The sequence below is a fragment of the Pelodiscus sinensis genome, chromosome 17 (genome assembly GCF_052426305.1).
Source record: "Pelodiscus sinensis isolate ZL-2025 chromosome 17, ASM5242630v1, whole genome shotgun sequence".
Lineage (NCBI taxonomy): Eukaryota > Metazoa > Chordata > Testudines > Trionychidae > Pelodiscus > Pelodiscus sinensis.
In genome coordinates, this window is record NC_143068.1 from 31,679,879 (window position 1) to 31,706,628 (window position 26,750).

At 53.9% G+C, this 26,750-nt stretch overlaps 1 protein-coding gene across 4 annotated transcripts in view; it reads left to right on the forward strand.

The window, feature by feature from the left end:
* The window catches only part of ZNF512B (zinc finger protein 512B), an 88,425-nt gene extending 62,891 nt beyond the window's left edge, over nt 1-25,534 (forward strand). For 3 of the 4 annotated variants that reach the window (XM_089769742.1, XM_089769741.1, XM_089769743.1), the window contains 4 exons: nt 4,620-4,721; nt 6,848-6,910; nt 14,254-14,352; nt 16,477-25,534. In XM_089769742.1, the coding sequence (XP_089625868.1) occupies nt 4,620-4,721; nt 6,848-6,910; nt 14,254-14,352; nt 16,477-16,767 (555 nt within the window). In that variant the 3' untranslated portion in view covers nt 16,768-25,534. The remainder of the gene's footprint in view (nt 1-4,619; nt 4,722-6,847; nt 6,911-14,253; nt 14,353-16,476) is intronic. The other variant, XR_016347054.1, reaches the window with a different exon arrangement.
* Nucleotides 25,535-26,750: the final 1,216 nt, after the last annotated feature.

Below are 26,750 nucleotides of genomic sequence, written 5' to 3' on the forward strand. Positions count from 1 at the left end.
GGGGGCTGAGGCATCCTAGTCCTGCCCTGTAACCAGATTACACCTGTGCTGTGCTGTATCCTGGAGAAGCAATAAACTCCCTCCATTCTACTGGCTGGTGGAGTCTGTTCGTGCCATTACGGGGGTGCAGGAGACGGGAAAACCCCAATGCACCGTCATACATCACTTCACTACCGTGCAGACGTGGACTTCGTTTGCTCCCGCTCCAGGCTCCGGAGTGAGGCTTGCCCTTGCCTTCGTGCTGGGGAGGGACGAAATCGTGCCAGGCTGCCTCTCCGGAGCAGAAGAAACAAGAGGCAAGGTGACAGCAGATCTGTTTCATGGTTTGGTGCCTCCCCTCAGTGGACCGGTGTTACTCAGAAGAGCAGTTCCCCGTACAGCCAGCCCAAAGCAACTCCCCTGTTGTACAAGTTGAACCTCCCTCAACCAGGACTCACTGGTCTGGCAACATGCAGGCCACGGATGTTACTGGACCAGAGAATCCTGGTGGAAGACCAGAGGCAGGAGCCGTGCAGGGGCTGGGAACCCGGCCATCCAGACTGCAGCGGGGTCAGTGACCAGAAGCCCTACAGCAGGAGTCCGGCTAAGCCAGTGGCAGGGTGGCTGGAACACCAATGGGCGCAGGTAGGGCAGTGGTCTGCTTTTGTGGAGCCAGGAGCCCCTGTGGCAGGGCCACGGGCAGCCACAGCAGGGTGGGCAGGGCCGAGAGCCCCAGTGGCTGAGCAGTGGTCTGTCGTGGCAGGACCAGAAGTCCTGGTGGTGGGACCACAGGCTAGTGGGGCCAATGTGGGTGCTTCTAGGAGCCCCAGTGGCGGAACCACAGGCTGCCATGGCAGGGCAGTGGGGCTGGTAGCAGGTGGAGAGCCAGCTGGGAGGCCAGGCCGGGCTGGGGAGCCAATAACAAGGGAGCCAGAAAGGACCTTCCCTGGTCCAGCAAAATCTCTCATTTGGGACCACTCAGGTCCCAACGGTTCCAGACCAGGGAGGTCCAACCTGTAGATTTAATGCACCTGACCTCAGCCAGGGACTCCGCCACCCTAGCTCTGTTCCTCTCTGGTGTCTGTTCTGGTCTTTAGGGAGCTAAACTGGGACTCACTTATGTGGCGTTGCTGGATGCGCCTGCCAAGAATGCTTCTGACCTGTTCTTGCACCGTGTTCCCTGGCTTCCTCAACGCCGTGATGAAAACTTGCTGTAAACATTGCGGCTTTTCGGCTGGGGAGGGTGGCCTACCTCGGGTTGCCCATATTAGGGTTTTCCTGGCCGTTTCCTCACATGACATCATCTTTAATTAAAGTTTAGTCTTTAAGTGCTAGAGACTCCTGGACAATCCTGGAGCATTGGCAATGCTGGATTTAGTGAACAAGCCCCGTTCACCCCTGGAACTAGAGGTTCAAATCCTAGTTACAGTGAATTGGTTGGTCTTCCCCTAGCCTCTTGTGAGTATCTGTGCGCACCACTGACCAGTGGCTATCTCTTTGGAGGACGGAGGGGTGATGTTCTTGCACCAATCAAGGCTGAAATGCATCAGCAAGGAGGAAACGCCTCAGGCCCCCTCAGTGCATCCGTTGATAGGTAGCAACAAACTTCTACTTCTCACCTTTGACTGAAAGAAGCATTATGACAAGTTCAGACCTGGACTTACTCTGAAATCCAGGCCTGTGTAGAAACGGCCATTTGCCTTGGCCTATTATAAAGCCAAGGGACAAAATTCAAATCTGGGTTTGGATTTTCCAACAAACCCAGGAATGAGTTTAGGACACAGGATGCAAGTGTCCTTAATAGGTAGCAGGTTTAGAACAAACGGAAGGAAGTTTTTCTTCATGCAGTGCACAGTCAACCTGTGGAACTCCTTGCCAGAGGATGTTGTGAAACCAGGATTTTAACAGGGTTCAAAAAAGAATTAGATAAATTAATGGAGGTTAGGCCCATCAATACGTATGAGCTAGGATAGGCAGGAATGGTGTCCCTAGCCTCTGTTTGTCAGAGGCTTGGAATGGCTGAGGGGAGGGATCACTGGATGATTCCCTATTCTGTTCACTCCCTCTGGGACATCTGGCATTGGCCGCGGTCAGCAGACAGGACACTGGGCTAGATGGACTTTTGGTCTGACCCAGTCTGGCCATTCTTATGCTGGTACCAGCCTCTCCCAAATAACAGGGGTTGTGCACAAAAGCCGATTTAAGGAATTAAGCTGAGACTCAAACTTCTTACGCTTGTAACTCAAACTAGCTCTGGACCTACATCTCCAAAGGCGAATTACCTCGTCACTCTGTCTTTCTCTGAGGTTTTGCTCTACAGAGACAGTATGTGATTAAAGAACCGTGTCTTACCTCTCTGACTCATAAAGCTCAATGGATTTGCAGTTTGCTGGTGCTGGCTTGGGTAGTCAGCGTGGGTTTGATTTGTTCTGGTGTATTTCGGGGAAGGAGAGCTGTCTAGAGGCAGAGGGCTGAAGTAGGAAAGCTAATTAAATACAACCGTCCGTCAAAAAGCCTTCCCACCCCACTCCCTGAAATGATGATGGGCTTTAGCCAAATACAGTTGTAACTGTTTAATGATTTGGCCAGGACGATTTTTACGTACAGGCCGTTTGAAAAAAGAAATGGGGGGGAAACATAAAATATTCCAGGCCCGAGGCTGCTTTTTAATAGAGACATAAAGATGATTCTGATGTTTCTGGAACCGCAGTGCTCTGGGGAGGGCGGGGGGAAGGGAAACGTGGGCTTTGCAAGTTGGTGTAGCGCTGAATTCTCTCAAGAGCTGAGAAGCTGGAGCAATAGGGGAGAGAGGTCTGACTCTCAGCCCCCCTTGTGAGGCTGTGGGGACAGGCAGCCGCTGGCTCCATACCCAGTTGCTATTAGGGTTCGTGTGTGCTGTTTATTGAGGGAGGGGCCTTGGGGCGGGGCAGCCAGCCCTCCGCCTGGAGCGCGCCGCACTGGCCCCCCGCCATCTTCAGAGCTGCACAGAGCACGGTGCTCCCCCCTCCCAGCCCTGAGCGCCGTCCCGATCATGCAGTGCTCCAGCAGCAAGTAGCAACTGTGGCCAGGAGCCTCGGGCCCTTTGAATTGCCCGACCCCAGGGCAATTTCCCTCTCTGTCCTGCTGTCAGCAGGCCTGGTTGTGGCCTTTTACAGAGCCCCACGTTTCTCTCGGTGGCCTTTAAATGGTCCGCTCTGAGATGTGGCTTCATTTTTCAGTCTCAGCGGGGGAGCCGTGTGGGTCTGTAACTTTCAAAACAAGGGGTGGTCCTGTGGCACCTTAGAGACGAACACAAATATATCTCCAGCATTGTGAGCTTTCGTGGGCAGAACCTGCTTCGCATGCAACCGAAGAAGTGGGTTTTGCCCACGAAAGCTCCCGCTCCTCTGTATAGATTTGTTAGTCTCTCAGGCGCCACAGGGCGACTCGTTTTGTTTTTCAGTTAGCTTTGATTGGCAGGGAAAGGCCTGAGTTTGAGGACAGAACTTGGGTAGTAGACGGGCATCCCTTTTCTCAGCATCCCGTGTTTCAGAGCCACTCGTCCCAGGTGGAAGAAAGCAAACTCAGCATGTTCCGACGGGAAAGAAATGTGGACGGTCAACTCCCAATTCTGTTAGAAAGCGTGAGCCGGAATTCCTTTGGGGGACACTGTCCAAACTTGGCCTGTTCTTATGCAGCCCCTGTTTATTTGTGCATTAATGCTTGCGAGCTCAGCTGGCAGAATTCACAAAGCCAGAATCCACCGGTCCACGGTTTCATGAACCGGACTGCAGTTCCTCACACAAAAGTGCGTGCACAATTGCAACAGTCGCAGCGACTGCACGTGTGGCTAGCCCGTTACGGTATGCACAGGCTCGTGGCTGCAAGCCACGGCCACAGCACAGCGCGCTAAGGAAGCATGCCGTAGTGTGGCCATTTCCCCGCAAACGGAAGCCAACATATGCACACGCGAGAGCACAGCACAGAAACTGCCCGTGGCCGTGATTGGGTGTGCAGTGAAGAGCTGGCCCATTATGTTAGGCCCCAAAGTTACTAATAAAGCTGTAATGAAAAGCACTTGGAACAAGAGGCCACGCCAGAAAAAGCAGACTGAGACAAAGTCTTTCATTGTTTAGTGGAATAGTCCTGTTGATCAGTGGATGGAAGCCATGGAGGCTGTTGAAAGTTCGACCTCACAGCCCGTCCCAAGGATAGAGGGTTGTTTATTCATTGGTTGGGAAGTTCAGCAATGCCATAGGGGCATCTCTGGCACCACACAGTGGAAATGTTGGTCCCAGGACAGCCCCCACCAAAGTCAATGGGAGATCCGACTCCAGGCCAGCTAACTTTGTCTTTGGAAAACAGCTGTTTCCAATCGGGCTGGTTGGCACTGGCTGTAGCATTGTCAATTTCTCCCACACTAGTCTGTCATATTCCTTTGCTAGCCTCCCTTTCATTCCTAATCCCTGGCCACGCCAGAGCAAAGACCCCCTCTCTCGGTGGATTGCGGTCAGCATGCTCCGTGGGGTGGGTGACGTGTGTAGTAAGGACTTGGCTGAAACCTCCAAACTAGTTTTTTAGCCCTGATTCACCTCTGCAGGGGGTGGAACCCGTTCAAAGGCATGGAGGGCTGGTGTTAATCACGTTCTATTGTTTGGCAGCTCAATTACACCCGGCCAGGGCTTCCGAACTTGAATCCGAGGCTGTTGGAAACCTGGAAGAATGAAGTGAAGGAGAAAGGACACGTCAGCTGCCCCAATAACGTAAGGACGTTCTCTCTGCATATAACGGGCGGGATTTTCCAAGGATACCCCCCAGCTGAAACGTTCGGGCGGAGGGACTTCTCCATGGGGAAACCTCTGAACTGAATGCTGCCGTTTGGCTCTTGTTTCTGTTCAGTCTGTACGTAGGCAAAACTCCCGGGGACGGGATTGACGTGCAGCCTGAGTAAAGGCCTCAGGGTCTGGCCTGTGGAGATATTTTTTCTAGTTTTCTTTTTAGTTGCCTTGATGACTGTTTGAAGCGCGTCCAGTCACTGTGCCGTTCGGTGATGTGATCATACTGCTGGACATAATGGCTAGGGAGAGGCTAGTGCAGGGGTGGGAAAGCGCAGGCCAGGGGGCCACATCCGGCCCCCATCTTGCCTGGATCCATCCCCTGAGGGTCAGCATTGGGAAACTCCAATGCTCAGCCGCCCGCCCACCCACAGGGCTGGAGCACACAAAATCTACTAGCCTGGCCCCCCAAGGCTGGTGTGCAAGGGGAATGTGGGGAGTGTCGTTCTCCTTCTTAGTCCAGGGCCACGTCTGGGGGGTTTTTGTTTATTTTTTTGCTTCTCACTTGTGTGCGGCCCCCGACTGATTTTTCTGGGGGTCAGTAGCCCCCAACCCAAAAAAGGTTCCCCGGCCCTGGGCTAGAGAGTGGAACTGGGACTCGCTGGCTCGTTGTTCCAAGGGGAGAGATCTGTGAATAAGCTAAAGCCGCGGTGCAGAGGGAGCTTCCTAAGGATTTCAGGGTTTGGGTTCTGGGAGCTGCTTTTTGAAGTCCTGGGGAGTTTTGCCTGAATAAAGGCTGCAGGGATGTAAGAGTGTCACCGTGTAAGCAGTTAAGCGCATGCTTATCGGTTACTGTAACGGTTACACACCGGCTCCCAGCCCCACTCCTGTGGCACAGAGCAGCAGCCAGCTCCCTGGGAGCGGGCTGCCACCCCGCACTGCTGCCTCTGTATCAGAGACAGCAGCATGAGGAAACAGCCAGCTCCTCAGCAGCTGGGCAGCAGATGGGAGCTTAAAAGCCAGCTCCCGGCACACACTGGCTCCCAGGAAAGCCGGCTGCCACCCCATGCTGCTGCCTTTGATAGAAAGGCAGCAGCGTGGGGCAGCAGCCAGCTCCCTGGGAGTGGAGAGCAGGCAGGAGCCGGTGCATGTCGGGAGCCAGCTTAAAAGCCAGTTTCCAGCATGCACCAGCTCCCAGGGAGCTGGCTGCCTCCCTGCGTTGTGGGCCCTTCGGTATAAGCTTTATACTGCAGAGCCCGCAGCGTGGAACCACAAAATTGGTGACAGGTAACACAGTTAGCTAATTAACTGCTTGTTAACATCCCTACTAGAAAGTCTCTTTTCAGCCAGGGCCCATGTTTCCCAGACTGTCTCTTATTAGAGGAAGTCAGGTCTTGAGTTTTAAATCTCTTAGCTGGCGGTGACTACAGTCACTGATTTTGCAGCTCTGATAACAGAGTGTGCAGCTAACAAAGGTTAGCCGTTGGCACGCACAGATGCCCAGTTGGGCGCACAGGAAAAGCCCCGCAGATGAGGGGCGTGCATTCTGGGCATGCACTAACCTCTTTTGAAACTCAGGATTTGCCTAACTTTCCTCTGGATGAGAAACTGCGCCCTTCTTCCTGAGCCATTGATTTATCACCCGGAACGAAGGCTTGCTAATGGGGCTCTTAAAACTAGGGCGTCAGCAGGGTGAGACATGTTAGCTAATTAGTGTCAGAGACATGCACTTAGAAGAGATGTTGCTCAGAAGCTGATTATGCAACTGCCTGGATAATTAGCCTCTCTGCTTGGAGCTTCTGCGGCTGCAGCCAGAACTCCGGGAGCTCAGCCGGGCCTCCCAAGCCCTAGAGAACGTACATTTTTCACGGAGACGTTTAGGGATACGTTTTTCAGCCCTGGGGCAGAAGGACTGAACCACATGACTCCCATTAGCACTAATAGGAAACGTGCGGCTTCATCCCCATGTATCACCCAGAAAATTAACCTCCCGTTGATTATCCAGGGCCGACAATCAAAAGCGACCTCCTGGGGATGGTGGGCGGCAGTCCATGAAATCTAAAAAGCCCGGGAGCAAGTTGCTACCCTCTCTGCCTCTTTCTTTCTCTCGGCAGAGCTGTGAAGCCATCTATTCCAGCGTTTCTGGCCTGAAAGCCCACCTGGCTAACTGCAACAAGGTAGGTTTGCCTGAAAAAGGGTCTAGGATCTCTGCCCTTTGGCTAGTATATCTGTTTGGGGTGGGGGGGGGGTCTTTTCTCTCGTTCTCCCGCACGTTAGGGGGAAATGGCCCACGATAAGAAGTAATTCAGAGGGTTTTTTTAAGCTATTTCTTGCGTTAGGTCTTGGGACAGGCTGATGCCACGGGGAGCCAAATCCTCTGCTCCTCTACCATGCCAGCCATGCTGACGAACGCTTTCCAGCACCGCCCCGCTCGCTCGCTTTAGCACAGCCCCCGAGGGCCCCCGTGGAGGTGAGGAGAGGGGTGCCCGCCTCACGCTGACTGAAACCAGAGACGTGATACCTGGTAGAGCCGGATGGATGAAAACCATCCCACAAAGTGATCCGGCAGGAGGCCAGGCGCTCCCCGAACCCCGAAGGAGCCCACGGTCCTTGTACAGGACCAGCGCAGGGGGAAATGTACCCATTCCTCGCAGCTAGTTCCTACGTTGTCACCTGACCTCTGTGAGCTGGAGGGAGCGCACCAGCCCTTCTCACAGGCCGCCTTGTGGTGCTAGCACTCCTGGCTCCCGCCGCCAGGTTGGAACGGGAAGTAAAAGTCTCCACATCTCACTTAGACCAAGTCCCCTGAACCGGGGATGGTGGCAGCCGACTCATTAACCCTTTCACGCCAGTGTGCTGGGGATGGGGAGCCAAAGTCCACCCCCGGAGTTGGGACCGGCGTGGCCCGCCTCCCGCCTCAGGGATGTACTCGCACGCAGGACCTGGCTGGCTGCTTGCTTCAGGTAGCGAGGGGCAACCTAGGCGAGTGAGTGGGTCGCGTGAGTGGCCCTTCTTCATCTCAGGGCGTGTCTAGTCTACAGGGTTTTGTCGACAAAAGTGGACTCTTGTCGAGAAAACTATCCCTGCGTCTACGCTACCGCCGCATTCCACCGACAGGAAGTCAACAGAACGCAGCAGTCTTGTCGACGGGGGTAAACCTCATTTGAAAAAAGGCGCTATTGCATCCACACTGTGCTTTTTCATAAGAGAGCATCTAGACTCTCCGTCGAAAAAGCGGCTTGCTTTGTCGACAGAACTGGCTGTAGTCTAGACGCTCCTTTTCAACAGTATCTGTCGACAAAGCCTGTAGTCTAGACGTACCCTCAGTGGGCTGCAAGATGGTCGTAACCAAGATCCCGGGACAAGGCAGTTTTGCTAAGTGCACTTGCGTACCTAGGATTTGTGGGCTGTGCCGACTGAACTGTGGCAGCGCCGTGACGGGCCGCAGAGGGAGCGCCCGGCTCTCCCAACACTGTGTGCAGGCAGCGCCCACCTCATGGCATGTGTCCTGGCTTTACGTGGGTGCCACAGTAGTAATACCGGCAGGAACACAACTATGTGGATGAAAACCAGCAGACTCTGGCATGGGCAAGAGTGAACAAAATGTCTCGTGGGCCGCACAGAGAACCCCAGTGGGCCACAGGTGGCTCACCCCTGCTCCAGGTATTCCTGCCTGGCCACTGAAGTCGTGCAGCCACGATCCTTCCTCTAGCCTGATACGATGTCATCAACTTCATGGTCAGTCCCAAAGAGACATGGCCTCCGTGCAGAGGGAGCATCGCCTCGCTCAAGCTTTGGCCCAGGGCGTTCGGTGGTCTGGTCGTCTCTTCAGTTTATGCCCCTCCCTGGCAGTCCTGTCATGCCACCAAAGCTTTGGAGGCCCCTGTGATTGCTGGTTGGGCGCCCCTTGGAATTCATCCGTCTTCCATTGGAAGAATTCATCCCTACCAGGCAAGCTGCCAAAACCCAGCCCTGCTGAGGGAGGCAGTTGCTGGGTTCGCCTTCCAATAGAGCTGCCTGGCCTGGTCCTGCCATTTGACGTGCAGCCGCCGACCAAGAGGCCAAGAATCAGAGAATCCTAGAATCCCAGGACTGGAAGAGACCTCAGGAGTCACCGAGTCCAGCCCCCTGCCCAAAGCAGGACCAACCCCACATAATCAACCCAGCCAGGGCTTTGTCAAGCTGGGACCCCAAAACATCTAGGGATGGAGATTCCACCCCCTGCCTAGGGAACCCGTCCCAGTGCTTCCCCACCCTCCTAGGGAAATAGTTTTTCCTAATAGCCAACCTAGACCTCCCCCATTGTAATTTGAGACTACAGCCGGTCCCCGAGTTGCGAACAGTCGACTTAGGACTGTTCGCAGTAACGACCAAAAATGTCGTAAATGCTGGACCCCGAGTTACAAACGCGATCCGCACTTACAAACAGCACGGTTACGTGTAAGTTGATGGGGCCCGACTTACGAACAAACCGAGTTCTGACCAATTGCTTGGTCCGTAACCGGTTTGTAAGTCGGAGACAGGCTGTATTGCTCCTCGTTCTGCCATCCGTCACTACTGTGAACAGCCTCGCTCCATCCTCTTTGAAACCTCCCTTCAGGAAGTTGAAGGCTGCTCTCAAATCCCCCCTCACTCTTCTCTTCTACAGACTAAATAAGCCCAAATCCCTCAGCCTCTCCTTGTAGGTCATGTGCTTCAGCACCCTCATCATTTTGGTTGCCCTCTGCTGGACTCTCTCCAATGCGTCCACAACCTTTCTGTAGTGGGGGGCCCAGACCTAGATGCAATACTCCAGCTGTGGTCTCACCAGTGATGACTAAAGGGGAATAATCACTTCTCTAGATGTGCTGGCAATGCTCCTCCTAATGCACCCTAATATGCACAGCTTTCTTGGCTACAAGGGCACCCTGTTGACTCATAGCCAGTTTCTCATCCACTGTCATCCCCAGGCCCTTTTCTGCCAAACAGCTGCTTAGCCACTGTGTCCCCAGTCTGTGACAATGCTTGGGATTCTTCCATCGCAAGTGCAGGACTCTGCACTTGTCCTTCTTTAATCTCATCAGATTTCTTTTGGCTCAATCCTCCAATTTGTCTAGGTCACTCTGGACCCTATCCCTGCCCTCCAACGTATCTACCTCTCTCCCTAGCTCAGTGTCGTCTGCAAACTTGCTGAGGGTACAACCCATCCCCTCCTCCAGCTCATTAATATAGATGTTGAACAAAACCAGCCCTAGAGCCGATCCTTGGGGCGCTCCGCTTGAAATCAAACGCTGTGTTCCGCTTCCCTCCGCACCCATGTTTCACGCCCCTGCAACTGAGCTGCTATCTCCGTGGCCTGTAGAACTGCAGTCCCGCAGCCGACGGGACCTCACGAGGTCCCCACGGAGGCTGCTCAAAGACCAGAAACTTGGCAGGAGCTGCTGCCGGAAGCAAAGCCGCATCTTTGGAGCATCCTACGATGCCGCTCAAGCGTCTGAGAGCCACCATTCGCTTGATGTACCGTCCGCACCGGTTAATACCGAGCCGGTTGCAGTCTGATGTTAGACACTGCTCGATGGGAGCAGCCTGGCACTTACGTGGCTTAATAACCAGACCAGTGAGAAATGCCTAGGCCGTTAGCCTACCCAGCAGTTGTCCAGCAATGGGCATAAATGCCTCTGGCATCCTTGCTTAGACTCCTCCTTACACGGAGTGATTCCCATCCTGATGATCTTGCAGGATGATTTCGCACACCGTAGAGTAAATACAAAACAACCCACAGTTCGGTGCCAAAGAGGAAGGTGCCTAAAGGAATTAGGCGCCTAACTCCTATTGACTCAGGCATTTAACTCCACTCCTCTCCTTTGGAAATCTCAGCCTGTATCAATATGCTGTGTCCTAGAAAGAGTAGAACCACAGGCCTGGACACAGCCACATAGTCATGCTATCTATCTAGGTACGTACATGACCTCCACCGCCGTGCCGGGATCGATACAGTAACGGAGCTTCCAGTTGAAATTAACTCCAGGAACATTGGCCCGCGGCAAGAAAGGGCCCCCTCAGTGCAGCACCGTTGGATCGGAACAGAGAAAGAACTTGTAAAACTCTGTCGCTTGAAATACTCCCAGCTCGAAATCACCTTGGCTGCCGCTTCCCGACAGCACCTCCTCAGTCCTTGTGGGCCAAGTGCATGCCCTCTGGTTATTGGAAACATACGCAGCTCTTTCTCCTCCAGCCTTAACTAGAACATTGACCCCGAATGAGAGGATGGAGAAAATCAGAGGCAGAAATCCTGCCCAGACCACAGAATTTTCATCTAATAAAATAGTGTCTGCAGGAGATTTGACTGGTTATTCGGGTGGGTTGCAAACTCACTCTGTTTGCCAGCAAAAAGAGGCCCCTCCATAGCACAGCCTATCAAGACCAAGCAGGCCTGTGCTTACAAAAAATATGCATGTGGTTGCACCCTTACTTGGAGATGGACTTAGCAGGGCAGTGCCCAGAAACCAGGGCACACATGAGCCATTGTGTCCCTCACTAGTCGTTTGTGTGCACAGCTGGGGCAACTGCACCTCAAATCAACCGCCAAGGCATTTTTTGGAATGCACAAATTCATGGCCCTTGTTCTGCCAAATGGAGACTAGGCTCCCCAGCAAGCTCCGGGCTTGCCTCCAGCATCCATGGCACCGATCCTGGAGTCCTGACATGGGAGCCACCCCTGCTCTCCCGCTTGTGCAGATCTTGTGTGGACTCGGTGCAGTTGTGCGGCGTGGGGAGAGCCAAATTCCCACACAGGCTGCCTGCCGGTGTCGCCTACCGTTGTGTGGAGCTGTCGTTCAGGAGCCCGATGTGGGATAGGCAGGGGGACAGGAGAATCCGTGACTCTGGGTGTGTAGAGCCTACACACAGACTAGTGGCCATAGGAGGGCTTTGGAGGGTAGTTGGAGGACACTCTGGAGCAGTTCATGGGCCACACACAACTCACCGGGGTTAGCCCCTGGCGGGCTGCTGGCACTTTATTTACCTGTGCCTCCGCAGGTATGGCCACTTGCAGCTCCCATTGGCCACAGATCGCCATTCTCAGCCAATGGGAACTGCAGGGAGTGGTGTCCCAGTCCGTGCTGCTTCCTGCAGCTCTCATTGGCTGGAAATGGTGATCCCTGGCCAATGGGAGCTGCGATCGCCGGTGCCTGTGGGCACACTGTAAATAAAGCACCAACGGCCTGGCAGAGGCGAACCCTCGCAAACCGTGTCCAGCCTGCGGGCCATTTATTGCCCACCCCTGCTATCGTGGATATCATGGAGGAGCCTTGTTGGAGGATACTATGCTCCGTGGCTGCTGTAGGGCCCTTAGCACAGATCATGCTAGTGAGAAAGTCACCCACAACCTCCTGGGTGTGGTACTGTCCCTCCAACTGGCACCGAGACCCTTACAGAGACAATCATGAGTCTGCTCTACAGCCTGAGCTGAGAGCCAGCAGGCTTTTAGCTCATGCGGAGGCTCATGCACTCCGCTCTCGAGGTCTCAGGTTCAGTTCCGCCTGTCGGAGCTACAAGGGGAACCGTGCCTCATCTCTTACCTCAGAGGGAGTTTTGCTGGAACAAAGATTGAAGGATTTAAACCTACAATAACCCTCTCCACTAAGCGGGGGAGTTGAGGAGCACCATCCGGTAATTCCTAAGAAACCTCAGGAGCTGGACTGAATTCTGTTTTTTCATGAAATCCCAATGGAGTGTCCCGAATACGTGTATTCATCCAGAAGGGGAGAACTGATGCAGAATCCTAGAATCTTCAGGCTGGAAGAGACCTCAGCAAGGCATCGTGTCCAACCCCCGGCTAAAAGCAGCACCAATCCCAGCTGCTCCCTGCACTGGCGTCAATATGGATCAACGATCACGTGATTTTGCACGATCATTTCTGGATTAGGCGTTAAGTGGGACTCTGGGCTGGCCAGGCCTGCCTGCCTGCCGACACAGCTAGGAAATGAAAGACTCAGCTGCCATAAAATTTACAGCATGAACCCAATTATGAAGAAATTCCCACAGAGCCCATACATCGCCCAGAGAACCTAATATATAATTCCCTGGTCAATAGAGAACGCATTACCTCCTCGGTGGCGGTGGACCGAGGCCGAGTCGAGAAATCATTCATTTTCATGAGGCCTCTAATAATGAAAATCCAACAATGTAATGGCCTGTTCGAGAGTATAAAGGCAAAATTAGGAAAGACCCATTGATCATAAATTAGAAGTTGCACTCCCGGTAGGTGTTCTTAACGATCACTGAATTTGCTGAGAGTAAGGGCGGTGTGCAGCTAGCCATATTAAATGGAGAAGAAAGTCTGTTTGTGTAATATTACAGTCGAGATTTTTAAATGCACAAACACCAGGAAGTTCACATTTTTGCTCCCACAGAAACCATCCCTCATTCCCCTTGGGATGCATATGTGGTATTTTTGTGTTATTGGACAAGGAGCTACTTTTATGCCTTGATACACCGATGCAATTACAGTTGCCGTGGGAACCGGAGCTTTGCCTTTCCCGGAAGCGTTCGAGGCAATTAAAATTCACACCATTGTGGAGGAAAATGGGGCTAGCTCTGTTGCTGCGTGAGAGCGCCTCTCTCTCCTTTGCATCCCCGGGGATTAAGTCTGAGGCATCCCGTTCCCTGGTGTTTTTCATGCGTGTTCTAGGGAACGAGGCCCAGGTTTTCAGGTGCGCGCGGGCAGCCGGGCACCTGCCTGGCACGTGTTGTCTGGGAAGGTGCAAGCACGGAGGCCTCAGTGAGCAGGACACCGTGTGCAGAATTACCGTGTGCAGAATTACCGTGTGACGTGCCCTCTTGCAGTCGTTGCTCATGCAAGTCCGATAGGCGAATGCGCACGTACCCACCTTCTGTGTCACAGGACGTTTCTCTTCCTGTCGGATTTTTCTGAGGAGAAGTAGCCCCCTCACTGTAGCAGATAAGAGATTACAGAGAAAGTTCCTGGCCTATGGCTCCCGGGACACCGCCGTGTCCCTGTCGTCACAGATGCAGTATTTCAGGAATACATCGACACTCTTACCTTGAAGACAAAGTCTTTGAGCTCTTGATGACAAGGGGCCATTTGTGGTCTTTGAATGTCCCTGGATCCATCATCGTGGGCCCAAGCAACAAGCTGAGGCCTGGTCTACACCAGAGGGGAAGGTCAGTGTACGATATGCAACTCCAGCTACGTTAATTGTGTAGCTGGAGTCAACGTACCTAACATCCCTGTCCATGCTGCGAGAGGCTGATGGGAGCACATGCTCCCGCTGGCTTCCCTTACTGCTGGCAGGAGGAGGAGTACCGGACGCCAGCAGGGGCTGCCCTCAGCGTTCGATTTAGGGGTCTGCACTAGACCCTCTAAATCAAATGCTAGAAGATCGATCTCCAGAGGTCGATCTTCTCTGTAGTGTAGACAACTAGAGACTTCCCATGGGCTTCTGGGTTGCAAGGCGGGAGGGAGAGGCTCACGTTTGAACCTGCTTTAGAAAACAGGAGGCTGTTCTCTGCTTTTCAGGGGGACCACTCGGTTGGGAAGTACCGGTGCCTTCTCTGCCAGAAGGAGTTCAGCTCAGAAAGCGGAGTCAAGTACCACATCCTCAAGACTCACGCTGAGGTAAGGAAGTGGGCGGGGCACAAGGGGGTGGGGCCTAGTTGAGGTTGTTTCCTGCTCGGGTTCATTTGAGTCCTCTAGAAGCCCTCCGGGAACTAGCAGAGTTTCTTTCCCTTGGGACGGAGGCAGGGGGGAGCTTACGTCATGCGTGGTCAGTATCATAGGCAGGGGAAGGTGTTGCCTTCCCAACCCGCTAGATTGACCCCCCCCAGACTCCGCCCCCCCCCCCAAACAACTACTGTATGCGAACTGGGGGCAGAGTGTTGCTGCCCCCCGGCGTCCACCCTCCCCATGCTCTGGGGCCGGGGAGGCTGGGGCCGTGCACCACCTCACCTCTCTGTGGTGCTGGGGGGGCAGCTTGGCTCCCGTGAGGGGCAGGGCCTGGGCTGATGGGCTGGGGGCTTGTCTCCCCCAATCCTATCTTCACCCACCACACATGTCCCTTGGTTTTTCTGGCTGTCTCTCATTGTCTCACCTGATTGACTTTCATCAGAGGCCCCGGAGCACCTGGTTTAGCCTGTGGAACATCCAGAGACATGATGTTGCCTTGGGCTTATTTTGCACACTTTGCATTAAGGATGGGCAAACTCATTCAGCCCAATTTCCTACCCCACCCGCAGGCTGAAAAGCTTGACTCTGCTTTGGAGGTTGTTGGGTTCCTGTTCTGGTGAGGGGAGACAGAAAGGGAAGAGAGAGAAATGAAAACACAGGGTGAAAAGTGGAGCAGAGCCTGGGAGGTGAGGGGAAATAAAGAGAAACTGGGGGAGTGGTGAAGAGGAGAGAGACATTGTAAAGTGAAGAGAGATACAGTCCACACCTGTGTAGCACATACAGGGTGTGTCTAGACTACAGGGTTTTGTCGACAAAAGTTCACTTTTGTTGACAAAACTATACCTGCGTCTACACTACCTCTGAGTTCTGTCGATATAACATCAACAGAACTTGGCAGTTTTGTCGACGGCGGTAAACCTCATTCTACGAGGAATAACGCCTTTTGTTGACAGAGTTCTGTTGACAGAAGGTGTTACTGCATCCACACTGTCCTTTGCGTCCACACTCTCATGTCGACAAAGCGGCTTGCTTTGTCGACAGAACTGGATGCAGTCTAGACACTCAGGGTGTGTCTAGACTACGTGCCTCCGTCGACGGAAGCATGTAGATTAGACAGATCGGCAGAGGGAAATGAAGCCGGGATTTAAATAATCACGGCTTCATTTAAATTTAAATGGCTGCCCCGCTCTGCCGATCAGCTGTTTGTCGGCAGATCGGGGCAGTCTGGACGTGCCGCTGTCGACAAGGAAGCCTTTGTCGATCGGTGCAGATATGCCTCGTGAAACCAGGTTTACCTGCGCCGATCGACAAAGCCTTCCTTGTCGACAGCAGCGCGTCCAGACTGCCCCGATCTGCCGACAAACAGCTGATCGGCAGAGCGGGGCAGCCATTTAAATTTAAATGAAGCCGCGATTATTTAAATCGCGGCTTCATTTCCCTCTGCCGATCTGTCTAGACTACATGCCTCCGTCGACGGAGGCATGTAGTCTAGACACACCCTCGTTGTCGACAGAGGCTTTGTCAACAGTATCTGTCAACAAAGCCTCTGTCGACAAAAGCCTGTAGTCTAGACGTACCCACAGAGTGCACCTTTGCCTCTGTCCTTCATACACCGCACAGATCTCCCCGTCTTTTATATAGAAAATAGGAGAAAAAGGTTTGGTGCTGAGGGCTCTGTTAGGAGGCAGTGTGGTCTAGTGGGCAGGCACTAGGCTGGGCGTCAGAATTCAAAACGAGTTTGTGGGATTTGCGAAACGTAAGCGTCCACAAAGATGCCCCCCTCCCGCTTCCACTTATCTGTCAGCGCCTCCGTGGGCAGAGGCTCAGGGAAGCATTCAGGCTGCGGCAGAGGATGTCAATGGGGGGAACAGGGGATTTGCCAGTGAGAAGTGAGGGAGGGAACTCAAGAGGCTTTCCCAGGTGTGTGGGGGACACTGGAGTTTTTCCCAGTGAGAGTGAGGCTAGGAGGGAAAACGGGGGGGTTTATACAAGGAGGTGGGGGGAGGTGGGGCAGCGCTCGCTGGCCTGAGAGGATCACTAACCGCCTGTCTCGTTCTTTTCCCCCTTTGGACACAGAACTGGTTCCGAACCTCTTCAGAGGCAGCCCGGAAAAAAAAAAGCAGGGACCAGATTTCCTCCAGCCAGGAGGAGAAAAAGAAAAGCACAAATGGGAAGAAAAGAGGGAGGAAACCCAAGGAAAGGCCCCCGGAAACGTCTCCGAAAGACAGAGAGAGCACAGCAAAGACTAATCATAAGAAGGCCCCGGAGCACTGGGAAGGATCCAACGGCAGTCCCGAAGGGAGGGAGAAAGGCGCCAAGCTGCCCACCAACAGGAAAGGTGGTGCCAGTAAGATGCCTGAGAAATAAGGGGGCCAGAGACTTACTGAGGATTAGTTTACAGCCCAGGGTAACAGGGTGGGGCCCCTCCTGGTTTCCTCTCCCCCGCTGCCTGCTCACCCAGTTTTTCTTTTTTAAACAAAAAACCACTTTAAGAAAATCATGGACCTTGTTTCACACTGGAAGAAAAAAAAGAAAAAGACCGTGCGATTGTCCATCCGCCACCCCCGTGCCCACGCCCGGGCCCCTCGCCTCCCCGACACACGCACGCGCTTGTGCGCACACACGGGCTGCACGGCTCTTCCGCTGCTGTGTCAGGTAAGGCAGCCAACCGCCTGCGAAGCAGGGACCCTCCCCCCACCGCCGCCCCGCACGGACCGTTTCCTTCGAATTCTGTGCGCAGCACGGGCGATGCTTGAGCAAAAGGAACGTGCAATAGAGACGGGAGGCGTAAAAACGCAGGCTTGCTTGTCGGATTGCAGTGCCAGCCTAGGAACCGGATGGGTTTCTTTTGGGGGTGGAGTAGGGGAGGGAGGAAAATGAGGCTGTCGGTACCTCACCCCACAGTGGGTCCTACAGCTGGGGGCTTGCTTGCCGAGAAGAACAAGGCGTGGTGATGAAGAGGAGTTCCCAAGGAATAGGCTTTGCCTACCTGTTGCAAGCTGGTGAGGCTTAGAAATGCCAGCCCCAAAGTCGGACGCAGAGCATGGGGATCCAAAGCATAACGCCGGTAAGAGAGATTTCAGGTGTGTACGGCAAGTCGGCACCTCGTGGCACCCGCCTGGGAGAGCCACGGCAAGGGGCAGTGTGATTCTGTCAATGGCGCTTGTGCTGGGCTCCCTAAGGAAGAGCTGTCCCTCGGAAGCCACCTGTCGATTTCGAAAGATGGTGGGGGTCCCAGCGTGTAGCCGTGTTCCGTTGGTTTTGTGGCCCAGCCAGTGGTTTCTTCCCCCCCTCAGGTGTGGGGACCGCGGGTAGCGACGCGTTCGCCGTAGCACAAGGAGTTAGGAGGATATCGTCTGTCAGTTTTGCTGGGGTCGTTCACAAGCAGCAAAGACTGCTCAGTGAGGCAAGGCGCATGCTGATGGGGCATGAGAAAAAGATCATGACCGTCAGAGGTAGGGATGTGAACAACTAGACGAGTCAATGAGTCATTTCCCCCCCTCCCTTTGCTGCCTCTTATCAGAAAGAGGCGGGAAGGGGGAGGAGCGGGTGCTTCAAAGTGGCAGTGCCGCATGGAACCCGGGATCACACCCTGGGCTCCACGCCGCACTGCCACTTTGAAATGCCACGTGCAGCCCAGGGCCAGCAGGGGAGTCCCCCACTGACCCTGGGTTCCATTCAACACTGCCGCTTTGAAATGCTCCGTGCAGCCCGGAGCCTCCAGGGGAGTCCCCCACTGACCCTGGGTTCCATTCAACACTGCCGCTTTGAAATGCTCCGTGCAGCCCGGGGCCTCCAGGGGAGTCCCCCACTGACCCTGGGCTCCATGCGACACTGCCGCTTTGAAATGCCACGTGCAGCCCAGGGCCAGCAGGGGAGTCCCCCACTGACCCTGGACTCCATGCGGCAGTGCTGCTTTGAAATGCCATGTGCAGCCTGATGCCAGTCTCCCTACAGTGTTTCAAAGTGGCAATGCCACAGGGAGCCGGGGGTCAGCTGGGGACTCAGAATCCCCTGTTGGCCCCGTGCTCCCTTCAGCCCTGGGGCTGTTGCTACACTTCAAAGGCAGAGGTGCCCTATTGACTAATCGAATAGTCAGTGCAAATTGCATCGACTTTTCGATTAGCTAATTTAATCTAAATTTAACATCCCTCCTCAGAGGTGCTGAGCGCGCATGACTCCAGCGAAAGGCCACTGGAGCTGCAGGTGCTTAGCGCCTCTGGCAAGCTGGCTCAATGAGACCAGTCCCGGGGAAGGGATTGTTCTGTGGGCGGGAGCAGGATGGTTTTTATTTGTAACTAAAGGCCGGGCAGTTGTAAAATGATTGGAGCTCCTTGGAGCTCACTTGCCAGATTGTAGGGGAGAAAAAAATCACTCTGAAGTTTGAGAGAACTTTTCCAGGCTTTTTTTTTAATGGATGTCAGTATAAAATACTTGTATCAAATTGATACTGAGCTATCGGTACACGTCGCCCCTTAGCAATAGAGCTGGGTGAATGCGGCAGAAAATAAGCATGGACGTTTCTTTGCTCACTTTCTGCTGGCAGGAAAGTTCGCTACAAGAGCAAACGCTGTGGAGCATTGGTGGAAAAAGACGTTCAAAGCCACGACCGAGAGCCTTCACCCTAGGCAGCTGAGTCTAAGAATAAGGCTCCGTGCCCAGTCAAATGAACTCCACTTTTGCATAGTGAAGATGCACAAAAAGCTGCTACAGACCCAAGAGAGTGAAGAACTTCTGACAAAGAATCCATTTGGGAACATTGCAAGCTGTTCCTGGGCAGAGAGAGGCAAAATTCAACCCAGTGGTGTGTGAATTAGTCACCCAGTTCTGTTCGCTACGCCCGGGAGATCTCTCCAGCTTGAATTTGGTGCACTGGATTGGCACCAAGCGACAATCATGGGCCAAGGTTCCTAGTCACACCCCTGTGGCTTGTTGGATGTACTCTTCTCTTGACTTCTCGCCTCCTTCCCTTTTGGAGGAACATGCTGCAGCCCAGGGAAGCAAACGCTGATCCTTTGAAACTCTTACTGACCTCATTCATATTCCCAATTTCGCTTTTATCGGGCATCCCTTAAAGGGACGCTTCCTTGTTAACAAACACGCTTGTCTTGCGTTCATGTGTCCCTGAGCTGGAATTCTCAGAACCCCTGGGCTGGAAGAGAAACTTCTCCAGAGTCCAGACTAAAGCTGATCTGCTTCTAGATAAAAACCAGGCTACCTCGTTCCCTGGAGCTTGCTGCACTTCAAACATCACAAGGGGGCTTCGTGGCGCATTTTTGTGGCACATTTTTCGCTTGCCAGTGAAACAAAACCCAAGGAGTTTTTCCCCTCGTTCACTTTCAATTAGCGATTTCGGAGGGTTACATTCAGGAGGGAGAAATTGTGTTTGTTTAGTCAACGAAAACCTTGACCTTCTCTTTGCTTCATTGCGTTGCACAGCCTGTCCTCGATCCCCTCGATTCTTGGTGTTTTTTCATGCTCCGAGGAACCATTCAGTAATAATTAACGTCCGTCTCCGGTGACACGTTATTACTGCCTCTGAGATAGAGCCGTCTCCTCCTGATGTCAAGTCAACTCCTCTAGGGAGTCATTGCTTAAGCGCCCGCCATATATCTTGACAGCTGAATTAAAACGTGTGCATTTCCCCTGGTAGCACAGCTAAGAAAGTGTGGCTAAAACCTCCGCCACTTGCTTCTGAACACCATGGCCTCAGGTTTGATTGGGATTGAATCCCTGCCTTCCGTTTGGCCATTGTTTCCGGAACACTTAGCCAGGCCGTGTTTCAAAGCAGTTAGTGAACAAATTTAATTAGCCGGCACATCTGGTCCTGTTTGCCTTTTGGGTGTCATCTGCTCAGTTGTGTGTCTGGTTGTCGGCAGTGCAAAACCCAGATCTCATCCCACAGGGGAAGGGAATGCTGCTAAGGCTAGCTTTCCTCGCACCTTGCCAGGGCATTGCAGAAGCGGTGGGTTGCAGCTGCAACGGTGTGAGCGTCTTGGCGATATTCTAGCCGGGCAGAGCTCAACAGTGGGGCTGCCTTTTTCAAACGGCGTCGTCAAAGCAATCATTACTGGGAAGCCATTTGCACAGAGGGTTGTTATTCCCAGGGTGGGAAAGCGCTGCTAAGAGATACCCCGCCGATGCTCTAGAGAGGTGCTATCCTGCCATTGTTCCGTGCTATTGTTGCCACTTGCTAAAAGCCCCCAGGGTGGCAGCGTTCTGCCGGGCCCTTGCAGGAATGCTCCTAAATCCATAGGTGGACTTCTAAGCAAACGAGCTGAGCCCCCAACTCCCATTAACACCAGGGGATACTACTGGGTGCTCAGCACTTTTAAGAAACCGAGTCAGTTTTATTTAGGAGCCTAAATCTGGATGTTCAGGGCACCGTCAACCTGTGGAACTCCTTGCCGGAGGATGTTGTGAAGGCCAAGATTTTATCAGGGTTCCAAAAACAGCTAGATAAATTCATGGAGGATAGATCCATCAGTGGCTCTTAACCAGGGTGGGTAGGAATGGTGTCCCTAGCCTCTGTTTGTCAGAAGCAGGGAATGGGCGACAGGGGAGGGATCACTTGGCGATCACCTGTTCTGTTCATTCCCTCTGGGGCACCTGGCATTGGCCTCTGTTGGCAGACAGGCCACTGGGCTAGATGGGCCTTTGGTCTCACCCAGTCTGGCCGTTCTTATGTTCATGATCTCAGTGAGAGCTGTGTGAATAGCTCGGCATGAAACACCAGCTGGTCAAGGGCTAGCTGTTCAGATAAGGATCTTGACAAGCAGGGCTCAAAGGAGCAGAGGCAAGGGAGGAGGCGGCATGTACAGTGCAAATAGCAAGAAGGCACGGAGATGCCGTAGGAATTGTTTAGGGCCAGGCCTTGGAAAGCGTGAGCCCCAGGACACACCTGCTGCTCCCTCAAGCCCCGCAGGTGTGAGTGTGCACTTCGGACTGCAACGGTCCACGGCCTTTTGCAGGGACACCCACAGCTACCTCCTTTAAAACCTGAGCCCATAGGCCCCAAATCTTCCCCTCCCCCCTTCCCCGCCCAGTAAACAGACCAGGCACAGGAGACTCTGCAAGGAAGAGTCCTCGTCCCAGCGCAGCTCCCCCAGGCTAATGAATCCTGGTGCCCAATCCACTGTCTCCTGCTCTCCAAGGAGACCTCGCAGATCCAGGCTCTGCAGCACGCAGGGGTTCCCACGGTGGATCCCTTCTTCCCCCGTGGAAGTGGCGGCAGGACTGGCTGCTCACTACTGGAAACACATGGACCTCAATCTTCAAGGGTAGTTGCACACTCTTTCTTAGACTCGCAGGAGGCCGCCCCCTGGTTTTGCGACTTCCCAGATCCCCAACTGAAAGCCGCTTTGTCAGAGACTCGCACGACGAGCAGAAAATCCAGCAGAAAATCCCTCGGGAGTCTCCCCCAGCTCCGCGCCCTTCAAAACAGGCGGGGAATAGACGGGGCATTGCAGTTGTCTGTGTGTCTATTACACGGGCAGGTATGACATGGGCCTGAGCCACACCATCTGGATCTGAAGCCAGGTCTCCAAGACTTCTGTAGCTGGGGGATACTTGGGAGTCGGGCTTCCCATCTGGTCTGAGACACGGCGTGGAAATGTAGTTCCAATTTGGAACTTTCCAAAAGTTTGGAGGCTGTTGGGCTCAACGTTTTGGCTTCTGGCCTGTGTTGGATGGCACGGTCTATGATTGCTGACGTACATACGCCCCAGCTGTGTAAGCCTCCCCCGGCCAAGGCCAGAAAATGCTCTTGGTGGCAGCTGATGGGGAGGGTGGAGGGGGGGTTCTTAAGCTCAAATGTGAAAGCAGCAGCAGCTGCTGCCTTTAGAGCTCTCATTCCTCACTCGGCTCAAATCCCAAAAGGGATTCCACTCACCGGCAACTACTCTGTGGTTCAGCGCAGCATGTGGCGTGTTGTCTGATGCCGGCGTGTGTGAGCCTGCTAGAGCACAGTGGGCCAGGTTCATGCTGTGGGGGGGTAGCTGTGTGTTTAGGTGCTTGAAAGCTGCTCTCATGTCCCCCTCTCAGTCAGACTGAGAGCGGTTTTTAAGTACCTAAAAGGGTGTGACAAGGCGGAGGGAGAAAAATCGTTCTCCTTGGCCTCTGGGGATAGGACAAGAAGCAATGGGCTTAAACTGCAGCCAAAGAAGTTTAGGTTGGACATCAGGAAAAACTTCCTAACTCTCAGGGTGGCTACGCACTGGAATAAGTTGCTTAGAGAGGTTGTGGAATCTCCATCTCTGGAGATATTGAAGAGCAGGTTGGACAGACGCCTGTCAGGGAGGATCTAGACGGTGCTTGGTCCTGCCATGAGGGCAGGGGACTGGACTCGATGATGTCTCGAGGCCTCGCCAGTTCTAGTGTTCTTTGTGCTAGCTCACGGGCACTCAAGGCTCTTCTCTTCTATGGCCAGGAGCCGGTGAAGTGACACACGTCTGTGCTTCTCCCTTCACTGAATGGTTGAGCCGCAGCCCTGGGTGCTGCGTTTCTCCAGTTCAGCTCTCCGGTTGCCTCGCCCGGGGTGAGCACACGGGCTGGGGTTTGAGAGCGCAGGCATGCGGAGTGATGGTTGGTAGCACCTCTGTAAGGGCCGAGCGGGAGAACATCTGGAAGCTGAATGGGCCTGTAGGAGGCGACGTTTGTCTGTACGGCTCAGCTCTCTCTACCCAGGGCAGGGTGGGAAAGAACAGCCTGAACTTATCCGCTCAGGGCCTGAAGTTCTGGGGGGTAAGAAACGCTCCCTACGCCATCTTCCCGCACAGCTGTGTGCTGGCCAGGCCGTACCAGCCCCCTCGGGAGGGAATACGGTACACTCGGGATCCCTGCTGGGAGAGTCACCTTTCCCACAGATCTGCCCCACAAGCGGTCTGGGTGCCACAGGTGCTGATTGCATGGAAGCTTTCAGGACCTACAGCTGCCCAGCACCTCTGAAAATCGGCTCGGCGCTAGAAAATCAATCCGTAACGCAGAGCGGAACGGTGCCCCGGTCGGTTTGTACCCACGCGCCGGGACTGGGCCGCGAGTCACACAGATAGTTTCCACGGGGCTGTTAAATACGATTTATGTTACAATAGCCACCAGATGCCTTGGTCAGGATCGGGGGCCCAGGATCGGGGCCCTATTCGGCAGGCACAGGATAAAGAAGGCCTGGCCCCGTGCCCTGCACTTATCATGTCCAAAACACAGAGGACCCTGCTCTGAAGAGCTAGCTGTGCGTGAAGCCCAAATCCACGGTGCACCCTTAAGCATTGGCTTCCTTGTGAGCCGGCAGGCGAGGCGTAAAACGGGACGTGGCTAAGAGTGCCCTCCCCGAGGCTGGGCTCTGAAGGACTTGGTGCTCCTACTCCGTGAGCTGCTGTGGTCCGATCCCAGTTCTGAGCACTTTGCAACGTTGCATGTCCTGCTGATGGTGCTGATGCTGGTGTATGTTTGTTCACAGTGGGGACAAGCAAGGGGGGAGTTCTGGGGTCACCTGTGTATGTAAGAAGAGCAAGTCAACCTCCCGTTCATTTCCATCCTGGTCACAGCTGCGTCAGTTTTCAAATATCTAAAAGGGTGTCACAAGGAGGAAGGAGAAAATTTGTTCCTCTTGGTTTCTGAGGACAGGACAAGGAGTAATGGGCTTAAAGTGCAGCAGGGGAGGTTTAGATTGGACATTAGGAAAAAATTCCTAACTGTCAGGGTGGTCAAATATTGGAATAAATTGCCAAGGGAGGTGGTGGAATCTCCCTCTCTGGAGATATTTAAGAACAGGTTAGATAGACATCTGTCAGGGATGGTGTAGACGGAGCTTGGTCCTGCCTTGAGGGCGGGGGGGTGGACTCGATGACCTCTCGAGGTCCCTTCCAGTCCTGTGATTCCAGTCGGTGGCGTTTGACCTCCCTCATCTCCATCCACAATCCCACGGGTTACATTCAGGCTGCCCAATCGGACCGCTTGAAGCCTCCTCTGTCCACCTTTAATACAAAGTCTTGTGACGCTGCCTTCCTGAGCCAGGCCACGTCACTTTGCCCTTCTCTTTGTTATGCCGCAGTCTCGCCACCAGTAATGGGAAAGGAAAGGCAAGTCCCAAATATAACCTGTCCCTGCTGCTGCATGTGCAGTCATGGAAACTGTATGCACAAGGGGCCGATCTGGGGAATTTGCACGGGCAGTGATCCAATGTGTGTGCACAATTGTGGTAACCGGGCATGCAAATTAGACGTGCACTTGCACACGCCAAACACATTCGAAATGGGCTCTGAATCAGTGTAGCTCGCGTTCAGGCTGTGGCTGTAGAGGATGGAAAGGCTACAAATTATCTGAGTGTCCTGAGCCCAACAGAAGGGAAGGCGCAGAGTAGCTCCTTCCTCCAACAGAGCTTATTGAAGGCAGGACTCAGTTCCCTTTCTTTGTAAGTCCTGCTTCCCACGAGGAATGTGGCTGTAATTGCTCTGGTTTAGGAATAATTTCCCAGGCCCCGCTCCAGTTATCAGAGTGCCTAAGCAGCTGCAGCTCTATTCTTCTCAGCCGTGCTGAGACTTTCCTTAAAAATAGCTTTTCATTGCCTTTCTGTTTTCACAGCACCCGCAGCTGCCGAACAAAGGACCGAGCCCCGGACAAAGCCTATGAAAATGCACATCAGTAAAATGAATGTGAGCTACAGATTTGGAGCCAGCCTTTCAAATGAGTTAGGCGTGTGCAAGGGCATGTCTAATTTGCATGCACTGGTACCGCAGCTGGGTGCACATGTTGGATCACTGTCCGTGCAAATTCACCAGATTGGTCACTTGTGCATGCAGTTTCCGTGATTGCACAGTTCGTTCCCGCGTGTGTGGAACGCGTGGGTGAGGTGCGTGCAGTGTGCAGGATGGCTCCGATCACATTGGTTTGCGTTTTCTGGTGGCACGGCCCTTGGATACACCAACTGAGCGGTTGGTCCGTGCATTCACCCACCCAAACTGAGTAACTGTGCGCACAGGCAGTGTGCGTGCGTAGGAACGCGTGTTTTTCCCAGCGGTGGGTTGTGAGGGCAGGCGCCAGGACCTACGTGACCTGGGCCGCGTTGTTTGAAAAAATGTTGCCTCGAAGGCCACATTGTCTCCCTGTGAGGGTATGTCTACACTACCCCCCTAGTTCGAACTAGGGGGGTAATGTATGCATACCGAACTTGCTAATGAAGCCCGGGATTTGAATTTCCCGGGCTTCATTAGCATAAAGCCGGCTCCGCCATTTTTAAAAGCCGGCTTGTTCCACGAGGCGTACAGATAGTTCGGAATAACTACATAGTTCGAACTATCTAGCCCGTGCCACGTGTAGCCGCGCGGCACGGGGTTCGAACAAGCCGGCTTTTAAAAATGGCGGAGCCGGCTTTATGCTAATGAAGCCCGGGAAATTCAAATCCTGGGCTTCATTAGCAAGTTCGGTATGCATACATTACCCCCCTAGTTCGAACTAGGGGGGTAGTGTAGACATACCCTGGGGGTGAAACGTTTTGGCCCTGATGCTGATGACCACGAAGGCCCCTTTCTCCCACTCGGTCCTTGTACACGGGAGCTTCCGTGCAAATGATAATCAGACTTTTTGAGATCAGCACCCCCGTGGTCCCAGATGCTGTCTTCAACTGGACTCCAGCGGGGTAGCAAAGCCAGCAGCGTGCTGGCCATTGCTCCAGCTACAACAGCTTGGCAGCACATCTACTGAATACCAGGCAGCTTTGGGAACTGGCATTTGGGCCCCGATTCTGCCCTCTGAGCTAGGCAGGCATCTCCTCCTCATGGCGACTTGCCCTTCGTGACATGCCATTTGATTGGAGATCGGGCTTGGCTCCTTCGCTACTTCCACTGCACCCCTGGTGTTAACTGCAAACGCCGTTTTTGAAATATTCCCTTTACCTCACTACTTGGGCGGTGGGTGAACCTAGAGCTGAGGGAGGCAAGTCCCCAGTCCCACCTCTTCCACCTGAGGCCCCGCCCCCTTTGGGAGACAAGCCCCTCCCACCACAGGCCTCCAGCTCTCCTCCTCCCCACCTTCCCCCACCCCCCCCCATTGCAGGGGCCAGTCTCCAGTCCCTCAGCACAGGGAGGGCAGGTGGCACGCAGCGTGGCTGAAGCCCGGGGGCAGCCCAGGAGTCATGCTGAAGCAGGGGGCGGAGTGTGGGCGGGGCCACACTGGACAGTTTGGGAAGGCAACGCCTTCCCCTGCCTCTGAGACCCGCCGCCGATGGTCGCAATCAAAGGCTGATATGCTGCAGAGCTGGAGGGAGCAGGCTGCGTCCTTTCTGTTGACCATTCATTTCTACGTTTCATGTGCCATTTCTGTGAAGAGCACAAGGTGGCAGGGTGTCACTGTGACTT